The sequence below is a fragment of the Oncorhynchus gorbuscha genome, linkage group LG12, assembly GCF_021184085.1.
Source record: "Oncorhynchus gorbuscha isolate QuinsamMale2020 ecotype Even-year linkage group LG12, OgorEven_v1.0, whole genome shotgun sequence".
Lineage (NCBI taxonomy): Eukaryota > Metazoa > Chordata > Actinopteri > Salmoniformes > Salmonidae > Oncorhynchus > Oncorhynchus gorbuscha.
Window position 1 is genome coordinate 5,331,093 of NC_060184.1, and position 13,375 is coordinate 5,344,467.

The 13,375-nt window shown below is 43.0% G+C and overlaps 1 protein-coding gene and 1 pseudogene across 1 annotated transcript; one reads left to right on the forward strand and one right to left on the reverse strand.

Moving 5' to 3' along the window:
- The first annotated feature begins 951 nt into the window (after nt 1–951).
- On the forward strand, nt 952–4,792 carry LOC123991482 (annotated as a pseudogene).
- A 1,955-nt stretch (nt 4,793–6,747) lies between these two features.
- On the reverse strand, nt 6,748–12,671 carry baalcb (BAALC binder of MAP3K1 and KLF4 b). Its single transcript, XM_046293369.1, has 3 exons — nt 12,261–12,671; nt 10,891–11,084; nt 6,748–7,787 (listed from the first exon to the last, which is right to left on the reverse strand). Exons 1-3 carry the CDS (start codon nt 12,445–12,447, stop codon nt 7,605–7,607), a joined length of 564 nt encoding a protein of 187 aa, XP_046149325.1. The 5' UTR covers nt 12,448–12,671; the 3' UTR covers nt 6,748–7,604.
- Nucleotides 12,672–13,375: the final 704 nt, after the last annotated feature.

Sequence of the window (13,375 nt, forward strand, 5' to 3'; positions counted from 1 at the left end):
TTGTTGCCCTCCTACGGCCTCCTCCACATCTCCTGATGTACTGGCCTGTCTCCTGGTAGCGCCTCCATGCCCTGGACACTACGCTGACAGACACAGCAAACCTTCTTGCCACAGCTCGTATTGATGTGCCATCCTGGATGAGCTGCACTACCTGAGCCACTTGTGTGGGTTGTAGACTCCGTCTCATGCTACCACTGGAGTGAAAGCACCGCCAGCATTCAAAAGTGACCAAAACATCAGCCAGGAAGCATAGGAACTGAGAAGTGGTCTGTGGTCACCACCTGCAGAACCACTCCTTTATTGGGGGTGTCTTGCTAATTGCCTACAATTTCCACCTGTTGTCTATTCCATTTGCACAACAGCATGTGACATTTATTGTCAATCATTGTTGCTTCCTAAGTGGACAGTTTTATTTCACAGAAGTGTGATTGACTTGGAGTTACATTGTGTTTAAGTGTTCCCTTTATTTTTTTGAGCAGTGTATATATAATATAGGGAATAGGGTTGGGATTCCAGAGTGTCCATCTCAGTTCATGGTAGATCCTGCTGAACAAAGATAAATATTGATGGTGTGCAGGGAAACAGCAGTAAGCTACTCTGTGGTGGGTGGTCTCTGTCAGGTCCTGTCTGCCCCCTTTACTCAATACTGTTTCAGTATGGGAGACCACGTACACAACACACACAACACACATCAATGTCATTTACATTGGTCAGTCTCCTCTTCTCAGATTCGTTGGAGTCGGCACAGAGGCAGATCAGTTTCTTCTTGTGAGGATGGAAAGGTAGGAGCCTGGGTGATCCCCAGTCAGTCAGGTATTCAATCAGGTAGTCAGTCAAGTCAGGTAGTCAGTCAGTCAGGTAGTCAGTCAAGTCAGGTCATCAGTCAAGTCAGGTAGTCAGTCAGTCAGGTAGTCAGTCAAGTCAGGTAGTCAGTCAGGTAGTCAGTTAGGCATGAGTCATTCAGGTAGTCAGTTAGTCAGTTAGGTAGACAGTCAAGCCAGGTAGTTAGTCAGTCAGGTAGTCAGTCAGGTAGTCAGTTAGTCAGTCAGGAAGTCAGTTAGTCAGTCAGGTATTAGTCAGTCAGGTAGTCAGTCAAGTCAGGTAGTCAGTCAATCAGGTAGTCCCACACAAACAGACCCTAAGGTTTTCTAATAATTTCTACACAATCCATCATGATTATCCATCTTGACTAGATAGATGTTGTCATGACGTTGGCCTGGGGGTAGGTTTATGACAGTCATAAATAACTCTTCCCCCCTTTTTCCTCTCTCTACCCTACTCATGTTACATTTGCAAACCCTTTGGTTAACATAGAGATTCTGGGAACATCAGAAGGTGGGGGGAAATTAACTATATTCTGGTAATCCGACCAATTGAACATATGAGGTGATACTTAATGAATATGATGTCAGTTCGGTTGTCATCTGAGACATTCTCATCAATGATAAGATGACATAAACTCTACAGTGGGAAGTCTACACATCAGAGTTATCGGATTCACATGGAATTGTTGTTCAATTTAAATGTTTGAATATAACATTATTCGTGATGGGATGAAATGTGATTTTAGCTTCCAAATGAGAGATTTTGGTTTTCATAAGATAGGTCTGCTCAATCAGTGGCCCTCCCCTGTGAAGGGACATGGGCTATAAAACTTTTCAAACACGCCTTCCTCTCCCTTCCTATATAAAGCCTTAACGACAATATAACCACCTGTTTCGAAGATGTGACGACGAAGGCCCGATGTCAGAATGGTTCAGATAATAACTACAGAACGAAGCCAACATCAGCGTGAGCCTTGGTTGCGAATGGTATGAACTTTGAACTCTTATTCACTAGAGAAGTGATACCTCCTAGCCGTTGAGGTAGCAACAGCAGCTGCAAACGAAGGTTAGGAAGGAACATACAGAGTATCCCGTCTACCACACAACAACGTTACTACAACGTATCCATTTGACCACCAGAGACATTCTTCAAAGGACAAAGGACTCGGTTTGGCAACACGGCCTTCCATCTACCACCAACCTACTGAAGCACAGCTCAGCGTAAATATTTATTGCATTTTCCTTTTCCAAATGGGCGGTAATTTAGAATGTATAAGATACTGTATTTACGATAGCACAGCTTCTTCCTTTGTTACTCAGTGTTCCCGCTCTTTCACTCAAACCCAGCCCCTTTTCTTTTGTGTAACAAGCTGTCATATCTGTTCCGCCCACTAGGGCCGTTTTCCTTTATGACATCATTTGTAATCAAGATATGATTAATTCTGTGTATGTGTAATTCTGTGTGATTAGTCAGGTAGCTAGTAAATAAATAATTAAACCCAATTTTGTATTGCTGATTCAACTTGTTAGCCAGCGTTCGTGAAGATAACCAAGAATTTACAACTTTCAGATGAGACTGAATTAAGGTGACGATTAATATTCTGCTATTGATGTAAAATATTACTAGGTCTTTAAGAGTTTATTCGGAAGATAACAACTCTATAATATTCTTTCGTGGTGCCCCGACTCTCTAGTTAATTACATTTACATGATTAGCTCAATCAGGTAATATTAATTACACAGAAAGGATTTTATAGAATAGCATGTCATATCACTTAATCCGGCATAGACAAACACACAACAATGTTAATATGTTTTGATGATGCCATTACTTTGACACATACAGTACCGGAATGTGCATGTGTCTCTTCTTTTAAGTGTATTCTTCAAAATCCACTTTTATGATCCCAGTGATGTCAAAATGTTTATGCGCCGGAATGTAGTTGAACTGTCATGTTTTGTCATTTATTATCATGTCTTGTCCCTGTGCTTCCCATTCTATTCGTTTCCCTCTGCTGGTCTTATTAGGTTCTTTCCCTCTTTCTATCCCTCTCTCTCCCCCTCCCTCTCTCACTCTCTCGCTCTCTCTTCTCTCTATCGTTCCGTTCCTGCTCCCAGCTGTTCCTATTCCCCTAATCATCATTTAGTCTTCCCACACCTGTTCCCGATCCACCAGTCCCTATTTCTCTCCTTGTTTCCCGTACCTGCCCTGTCGGATCCTCATTTATAATTCACCGTGCTGTGTCTATGTTTTGCCCTGTCGTGTCGTGTTTCCCTCAGATGCTGCGTGGTGAGCAGGTGTCTGAGTCTGCTAGGTTCAAGTGCCTTCCCGAGGCAACCTGCAGTTCTCGATCAAGTCTCCAGTCTGTTCTCGTCTTTTCGTGTAGTATTATGCTTTTTGTTTTGTAAAGTTTATTCTGGATTAAATACTCTGTTTTCGCCAAGTCGCTTTTGGGTCCTCATTCACCTGCATGACATGAACATTATACACAGTAGACAGTCAACCAGTGGACAGACAACCAGTGGACAGTCATCCAGTGGACAGTCATCCAGTGGACAGTCAACCAGTGGACAGTCAACCAGTGGACAGACAACCAGTGGACAGTCATCCAGTGAACAGTCAACCAGTGGACAGGCAACCAGCAGACAATCAACCAGTGGAGAGTCAACCAGTGGACAGTCAACCAGTGGACAGGCAACCAGTGGACAGACAACCAGTGGACAGTCAACCAGTGGACAGTCAACCAGTGGACAGACAACCAGTGGACAGTCAACCAGTGGACAGTCTTCCAGTGGACAATCAACCAGTGGACAGTTAACCAGTGGACAGGCAACCAGTGGACAGACAACCAGTGGACAGTCAACCAGCGGACAGTCAACCAGTGGACAGGCAACCAGTATACAGTCAACCAGTGGACAGTCAACCAGTGGACAATCTTCCAGTGGACAGTCAACCAGTGGACAGGCAACCAGTGGACAGACAACCAGTGGACAGTCAACCAGCGGACATTCAACCAGTGGACAGGCAACCAGTAGACAGTCAACCAGTAGACAGTCAACCAGTGGACAGTCAACCAGTGGACAATCTTCCAGTGGACAGTCAACCAGTGGAGAGTCAACCAGTGGACAGTCAACCAGTGGACAGGCAACCAGTAGACAGACAACCAGTGGACAGTCAACCAGTGGACAGTCAACCAGTGGACAGTCAACCAGTGGACAGGCAACCAGTGGACAGTCAACCAGTGGACAGTCAACCAGCGGACAGTCAACCAGCGGACAGGCAACCAGCAGACAGGCAACCAGTAGACAGTCAACCAGTGGACAGTCAACCAGTGGACAATCTTCCAGTGGACAGTCAACCAGTAGACAGTCAACCAGTGGACAGGCAACCAGTAGACAGTCAACCAGTGGACAGGCAACCAGTAGACAGTCAACCAGTGGACAGTCAACCAGTGGACAGTCTTCCAGTGGACAGTCTTCCAGTGGACAGTCAACCAGTGGACAGTCAACCAGTGGACAGTCAACCAGTAGACAGTCAACCAGTGGACAGTCAACCAGTGGACAGTCAACCAGTGGACAGTCAACCAGTGGACAGTCTTCCAGTGGACAGTCAACCAGTGGACAGTCTTCCAGTGGACAGTCTTCCAGTGGACAGTCTTCCAGTAGACAGTCAACCAGTGGACAGTCAACCAGTGGACAGTCAACCAGTAGACAGTCAACCAGTGAACATGCAACCAGTGGACAGTCTTCCAGTGGACAGTCTTCCAGTGGACAGTCTTCCAGTAGACAGTCAACCAGTGGACAGTCAACCAGTGGACAGGCAACCAGTGGACAGTCAACCAGTGGACAGTCAACCAGTAGACAGTCAACCAGTGGACAGTCAACCAGTGGACAGTCAACCAGTGGACAGTTTTTCAACCAAAATTATCTACAGATGGTACAAACATTTCAAGAATTCTAGGAAGTGACTTAAAAAAGGAAACAAAACTACAAAGAAGTCCCTATATGTTAATTTATTGTATACTGTCCATATTTATAAACTTGAACCAAAGAGTTAAGCCAAAATGACCTGACAAAGTGTACTTACAAGCTGTTACGTTAAAAAAGTACAAATAGGTACCAAGATAATCACACTGAGGCAATATGTAAATTAGTAAAACACCCTTGAAATACTGCTTACCCTTTTGTTGTACACTCACCAACATTCAACCAATCAATTCCAACCAATCAATTCCAACCAATCAATTCCAACCAATCAATTCCAACCAATCAATTCCAACCAATCAATTCCAACCAATCAATTCCAACCAATCAATATAAGTCTGATCTTTTAACCGTTTTTTTCTTATTTGCCATTCAGATTCATTGTTTTGTTTAAACGTATCTCTAACCAATCAGATTCATTGTGTTTTGTTTAAACTTATCTCTAACCAATCAGATTCATTGTTTTGTTTAAACGTATCTCTAACCAATCAGATTCATTGTGTTTTGTTTAAACTTATCTCTAACCAATCAGATTCATTGTGTTTTGTTTAAACTTATCTCTAACCAATCAGATTCATTGTGTTTTGTTTAAACTTATCTCTAACCAATCAGATTCATTGTGTTTTGTTTAAACTTATCTCTAACCAATCAGATTCATTGTGTTTTGTTTAAACTTATCTCTAACCAATCAGATTCATTGTGTTTTGTTTAAACATATCTCTAACCAATCATTTACATTTACATTTAAGTCATTTAGCAGACGCTCTTATCCAGAGCGACTTACAAATTGGTGCATTCACCTTATGACATCCAGTGGAACAGTCACTTTACAATAGTGCATCTAAATCTTAAAGGGGGGGGTGATTCATTGTCTGTCCACTGGTTGACTGTCCACAGATTCATTATGTTTTGTTTAAACAAAGTAAATCCTAAGCCATTGATAACAACTTCATTGTGTTTCAATTGAATTAGAATTTGAGATAAATATGTATGTATAAATGATATGAAGAGGGAGAAAATATATGTATTTCACCACTGTCTGCTACACAGTGTTTCCGTCTAAAACTTCCGGAGAATTTGATTGAGAATCTGCTGATGCTACTGTAAGCATTCAATAGATCAGGGAAGGGAAACTTTGATTGGGGGTGGGGCCACCAAAAATCAGAACTCATTATTTCAATTTGGGGGGAGGGAATTTATCTGAGGGCCTTCAAAAGTGGGGTTGGCCCATTCCTGCACTAGAGAAAGGATTTAAATAATCACACTTCACAAGTCAATCCGTTTGAAACTAAATTGTCTTTCTGATTGAATCAAGATCTCTTCATGTAGAGCTCATACTATATATATAATGGCATGACCTCTTAATCAAGCCATTCAGTCACTAGTTTATAAAGTCACTAGTACATAAAGTCATTAGTTTGTAAAGTCACTAGCTAGTTCATAAAGTTTTGTTCACAAAAGTGCCTATTCATTAGAAGACATACCTTCTTGTAAACATCGTAGTCTAAAAACTGTTTTTTTCATCCATCAAAGACCAAACAAACACTGTCCAACGAGTTGGCCGTAGCTAAATACTAAACATATACAGCACATTACAAAACTAGCTACTTCAAGACATGTTTCCTATTTAGGAACATTAGATTATGATACGTCTTCAATATGGCCGATCATTCAGCCGCTACAGTGCAGTTCAGTTCAGTTCAGTTCAATTCAATTCAATTCAGTTCAGTTCAGTTCAGTTCAGTTCAGTTCAGTTCAGTTCAGTTCAGTTCAGTGCAGTGCAGTGCAGTGCAGTGCAGTGCAGTGCAGTGCAGTGCAGTGCAGTGCAGTGCAGTTCAGTGAAGTTCAGTTCGGTGCGGTGCGGTGCAGTGCAGTGCAGTGCAGTGCAGTGCAGTTCAGTTCAGTTCAGTGCAATGCAGTGCAGTGCAGTTCAGTTCAGTGCAGTGCGGTGCAGTGCAGTGCAGTGCAGTTCAGTGCAGTGCAGTGCAGTTCAGTGCAGTGCAGTTCAGTTCAGTTCAGTTCAGTTCAGTTCAGTTCAGTTCAGTTCAATTCAGTTCCTACCAGGTCAAAGTTGCACTTATGCTTTTTTTCTTTTCTTTTTCTTTTTTTTAACATCTTGGTCCCAAGCCCAGCTTATAAAAAGCATTCATCTTCGTTAGACAAAGTCACAAACTCTCTCATCCTTACAACATTTGGTGTCAGGCCCGTAGAGGTATCTCGTTTATCAGGTCTGGTCCCAGGTAGAGATAGAGGACCAATTGTGCCACGGATTCAAACCCTCTATCTCTATAATCAAATCATTATCTTTTTTCTCATCCTCATGAACCTCAAACAGCATTTTGGTATCATTGTTTCTCTCCCCCTCAAAGGAAAGTCCATTCAGCAATACAGTCTTTCTCACAGCGTTCATTGTCTTTCCCAAACCACGTTCTGCCATTGATTTTCCAAACCACATTCTGCCATTGTCTTTCCAAACCACGTTCTGCCATTGTCTTTCCAAACCACGTTCTGCCATTGTCTTTCCAAACCACGTTCTGCCATTGTCTTTCCAAACCACGTTCTGCCATTGTCTTTCCAAACCACACTCTGTCATTGTCTTTCCAAACCACGTTCTGCCATTGTCTTTCCAAACCACGTTCTGCCATTGTCTTTCCCAAACCACGTTCTGCCATTGATTTTCCAAACCACACTCTGTCATTGTCTTTCCAAACCACGTTCTGCCATTGTCTTTCCAAACCACGTTCTGCCATTAGCTTTGTCCCCTGTTACCCCCTCAGACCTCGGTGTATCACAGTGTTATTCCCTAATGTTCCTACTACGTCCTTCAGCCACGTCCTTCAGGCCCTCCATAGGCTTCATGACCTCGAAGGTGGTGAGGGACTTCTCCTTAATTTTCCCACTCTTGTCCACGTGTCTGATGCTCTGTGTCACTGTGATGGTTACCTGCTTCGTGGACATCCTGTTGTCTTGCCATTTAGTCTGTGGGGGGAACAAGGGCAACTCTTTATGAATGTGGTATATATGTGATATATACACTACCAGTCAATAGTTTGGAAACACCAACTCTTTCAACAGATTTTCTTTATATTTTTACTATTTTCTACACTGTACAATAGTAGTGAAGATGTCAAAACTATGAAATAACACATATGGAATCATGTAGTAACCAAAAAAGTGTTAAACAAATCAATATATATTTGATATATTCCTCAAAGTGGCCACCCTTTGCCTTGACGGTAGCTTTGCACACTCTTCGCATTCTCTTAACCTGCTTAGTAAGGGAGTCACCTGGAATGCATTTCAATTAACAGGTGTGCCTTGTTAAACATTCATTTGTGGAATTTATTTCACTCTTAATGTGCTTGAGCCAATCAGTTGTGTTGTGACAAGGTAGAGTTGGTATACAGAAACGACAATCCATTATTACTTTTAAGACATGATGGTCAGTGAATCTGGGAAATTTCAAGAACTTTGAACGTTTCTTCAAGTGCAGTAGCAAAACCCATCAAGCACTATGATGAAACTGGCTCTCATGAGGACCGCCACAGGAAAGGAAGACCCAGAGTTACCTCTGTTGCAGAGGATAAGTTCATTAGAGTTACCTGCACCTCAGATTACATCTGAAATAAATGCTTCACATAGTTCAAGTAACAGACACATCTCAACATCAACTGTCCTTTGGTCTGATGAGTCCAAATGTGCGATTTTTGGTTCCAAATGCCATGTCTTTGTGAGATGCATAGTAGGTGAATGGATTAACACCGCATGTGTGGTTGCCACCGTGAAGCATGGAGGAGGAGGTGTGATGGTGTGGAGGTGCTTTGCTGGTGACACTGTCTGTGATTTATTTAGAATTCAAGGCACACTTAACCAACATTGCTACCACAGCATTCTGCAGTGATACGCCATCACATCTGGTTTGCTCTTAGTGGGATTATCATTTGTTTTTCAACAGGACAATGACCCAACACACCTCCAGGCTGTGTAAGGACTATTTGACCAAGAAGGAGAGTGCTCTGGAATGATGCATCAGATGACCTGATCTCCACAATCACCAGACATCAACCCAAATGAGATGGTTTGGGATGAGTTGGACCGCAGAGTAAAGGAAAAGCAGCCAACAAGTGCTCAGCACTTTAACACTTTTTTGGTTACTACATGGTTCCATATGTGTTATTTCATAGTTTTGATGTCTTCACTATTATTCTACAATGTAGACAATAGTAAAAAATAAAGAAAACCCCTGGAATGAGTAGGCGTGTCCAAACTTTTGACTGGTACTGTGTGTCGTATGAATGTGTTGTGTTATGTTGGTACTCTTCAATTGTTACTAAAGAGAGAATGGTTAGTCACCATTATAGGGACAAAAACAGTTTAGATAAGCAAACATAATCATTTGTGGTATTTGAAAAAAGATATACAATATATTGCTTATGGATGTGGTATGTACGGGTTATGGATGTGGTATGTATGGGTTATGGATGTGGTATGTACGGGTTATGGATGTGGTATGTATGGGTTATGGATGGGGTATGTACGGGTTATGGATGTGGTATGTATGGGTTATGGATGTGGTATGTACAGGTTATGGATGTGGTATGTATGGGTTATGGATGTGGTATGTATGGGTTATGGATGTGGTATGTACGGGTTATGGATGTGGTATGTATGGGTTATGGATGTGGTATGTATGGGTTATGGATGGGGTATGTACGGGTTATGGATGTGGTATGTATGGGTTATGGATGTGGTATGTATGGGTTATGGATGTGGTATGTACGGGTTATGGATGTGGTATGTATCAAATCAAATCAAATGTACGGGTTATGGATGTGGTATGTATGGGTTATGGATGTGGTATGTACGGGTGATGAATGTGATATGTACGGGTTATGGATGTGGTATGTATGGGTTATGAATGTGGTATGTATGGGTTATGGATGTGGTATGTATGGGTTATGGATGTGGTATGTATGGGTTATGGATGTGGTATGTACGGGTGATGAATGTGGTATGTATGGGTTATGGATGTGGTATGTATGGGTTATGGATGTGGTATGTACGGGTTATGGATGTGGTATGTATGGGTTATGGATGTGGTATGTATGGGTTATGGATGTGGTATGTACGGGTTATGGATGTGGTATGTATGGGTTATGGATGTGGTATGTACGGGTTATGGATGTGGTATGTATGGGTTATGGATGGGGTATGTAGGGGTTATGGATGTGGTATGTACGGATTATGGATGTGGTATGTATGGGTTATGAATGTGTTATAAATCGACTATGTAGGTAAACTTGAAGTGTTACCGAGACAAGAGTGCTTTTATTACATTCTGGGTAAATCTAAAAATTATTTTGTCAATGAATCTCATCCTCAACCTCCTCAACTTCAGAGGGAAGAGAAGAGTGTATTTTGAACAAGGACCTTCTCCTCCAATGCTCTTACAGGTTCCCATTTTGAGAAGGAGATGAGAGAGAATCGAGGAAAATACTTTTAAGATTCAACCATTAACTTACTATTCCCTCAGTGATAGAGTTAACTTACTATTCCCTCAGTGATAGAGTTGACTTACTATTCCCTCAGTGATAGAGTTAACTTACTATTCCCTCAGTGATAGAGTTGACTTACTATTCCCTCAGTGATAGAGTTGACTTACTATTCCCTCAGTGATAGAGTTGACTTACTATTTCCTCAGTGATAGAGTTGACTTACTATTCCCTCAGTGATAGAGTCGACTTACTATTCCCTCAGTGATAGAGTTGACTTACTATTCCCTCAGTGATAGAGTTAACTTACTATTCCCTCAGTGATAGAGTTGACTTACTATTTCCTCAGTGATAGAGTTGACTTACTATTCCCTCAGTGATAGAGTTGACTTACTATTCCCTCAGTGATAGAGTTAACTTACTATTCCCTCAGTGATAGAGTTGACTTACTATTCCCTCAGTGATAGAGTTGACTTACTATTCCCTCAGTGATAGAGTTGACTTACTATTTCCTCAGTGATAGAGTTGACTTACTATTCCCTCAGTGATATAGTTGACATACTATTCCCTCAGTGATAGAGTTGACTTACTATTTCCTCAGTGCGTAGGACGCTTCTTCTCTGTACTGTGACAGGTGAGGGCTGAAGCGCCTGGTTGTGGGAGGGCAGTATTGCAGGGTGGGCACTCAGCTTTACATTGTTCAGTCCTGCTTCAGACATGTCAGAGCACACCTGTAGATAGGCCTGGGCTGGGGCAGGCAAGCCATCTTCAAAGAAATCTGCATCTAGAAGAAAACACCTTTAATGTCCCCCTTTATCGACCAGTCTCTTGTGCAGTGGGCACCCAAGTTGCACAGCGGTCTAAGGCACTGCATCTCAGTGCTAGAGGCATCACTACAGACACCCTGGTTCAAATCCATGCTGTATCACAACTGGCCATGATTGGGAGTCCCATAGAGCGGTGCGCAATTAGCCCAGTGTCGTCTGGGTTTGGCCGGAGTTGGCCGCCACTGTAAATAAGAATTTGACATTTTCGAACATCTTCTAAATTTGACGTTTGAGAAACATGGATGAACGTCTAATTCTGATGTGAGACTGTGAGAGCTGGTTGATAAACCACTGCTCGATGCATAGGTTTGTCACATCTGCACTAAGTGATTGAGTCATGCAGCCTAAACATTGTTTTGGGATCTAATGGATCTCCCTTAGTGACCACTAAAATACTTACCTTTTCCATGGCAACTAAAGGCCTTTTGGCAATGTTTTCAACCTTTGCTGGCTTCAAACACATTCCACAGAAGGCCTAGTGTCTGCGGAATTTAAGGTTTTCCTTTCAATTAAGACCTAGACAACCAGGTGAGGGTGTAGTTCCGTAATAATTGGTGACCTAGACAACCAGGTGAGGGGATTAACTTAATAATCAGTGACCTAGACAACCAGGTGAGGGGAGTTCCTTAATAATCAGTGACCTAGACAACCAGGTGAGGGGAGTTCCGTAATAATCAGTGACCTAGACAACCAGGTGAGGGGAGTTCCTTAATAATCAGTGACCTAGACAACCAGGTGAGGGGAGTTCCTTAATAATCAGGGACCTAGACAACCAGGTGAGGGGAGTTCCTTAATAATCAGTGACCTAGACAACCAGGTGAGGGGAGTTCCTTAATAATCAGGGACCTAGACAACCAGGTGAGGGCAGTTCCTTAATAATCAGTGACCTAGACAACCAGGTGAGGGGAGTTCCGTAATAATCAGTGACCTAGACAACCAGGTGAGGGGAGTTCCTTACTAATCAGTGACCTTAAGTGAGGAGTGAAAACCTGCAGACACTCGGCCCTCTGTGGAATGAGTTTGACACGTGTGCCCTACTGTACATAGTGCAATACTTTGGCCCAGAGGTCTATATTGCAAATAAAATGGCGTTTCAGGTGCAGCGTAAAGCCGAACCAGGTAGGTTCTCTTACCAGGTGTGATGGTTTTCTCAGAGACGAAGCTTTCAGATGAGTTCTCAGAAGGGATATCCATACTCTGTATGGAGGAGAGTGGGATGTCCGTGTCTGTACTGGTCAGCCAGGTAGATTCTGTTTCCTTGGTCCAGCTCTCCAGGTACCTGGGCTCCAGAACATCAGTCCTGCTGCCACCACACCCCATGGTGCCTCCTATAGTTCCTCCTACTTAGCAGGGAGGGAGGGACAGACCAGGTTCTCCTCAGACAGAGAAAGAGGAGGGAGAAACCCAAACGGCGGGACTCTGGCTCTTGGCTCCTCTCAGACAGAGACAGGAAAATGAAGAGACAGACAGGTACCTCCTCTCAGACAGAGACAGGAAAATGAAGAGACAGACAGGTACCTCCTCTCAGACAGAGACAGGAAAATGAAGAGACAGACAGGTACCTCCTCTCAGACAGAGACAGGAAAATGAAGAGACAGACAGGTACCTCCTCTCAGACAGAGACAGGAAAATGAAGAGACAGACAGGTACCTCCTCTCAGACAGAGACAGGAAAATGAAGAGACAGACAGGTACCTCCTCTCAGACAGAGACAGGAAAATGAAGAGACAGACAGGTACCTCCTCTCAGACAGAGACAGGAAAATGAAGAGACAGACAGGTACCTCCTCTCAGACAGAGACAGGAAAATGAAGAGACAGACAGGTACCTCCTCTCAGACAGAGACAGGAAAATGAAGAGACAGACAGGTACCTCCTCTCAGACAGAGACAGGAAAATGAAGAGACAGACAGGTACCTCCTCTCAGACAGAGACAGGAAAATGAAGAGACAGACAGGTACCTCCTCTCAGACAGAGACAGGAAAATGAAGAGACAGACAGGTACCTCCTCTCAGACAGAGACAGGAAAATGAAGAGACAGACAGGTACCTCCTCTCAGACAGACAGAGACAGGAAAATGAAAAGAGACAGACAGGTACCTCCTCTCAGACAGAGACAGGAAAATGAAGAGACAGACAGGTACCTCCTCTCAGACAGAGACAGGAAAATGAAGAGACAGACAGGTACCTCCTCTCAGACAGAGACAGGAAAATGAAGAGACAGACAGGTACCTCCTCTCAGACAGATACAG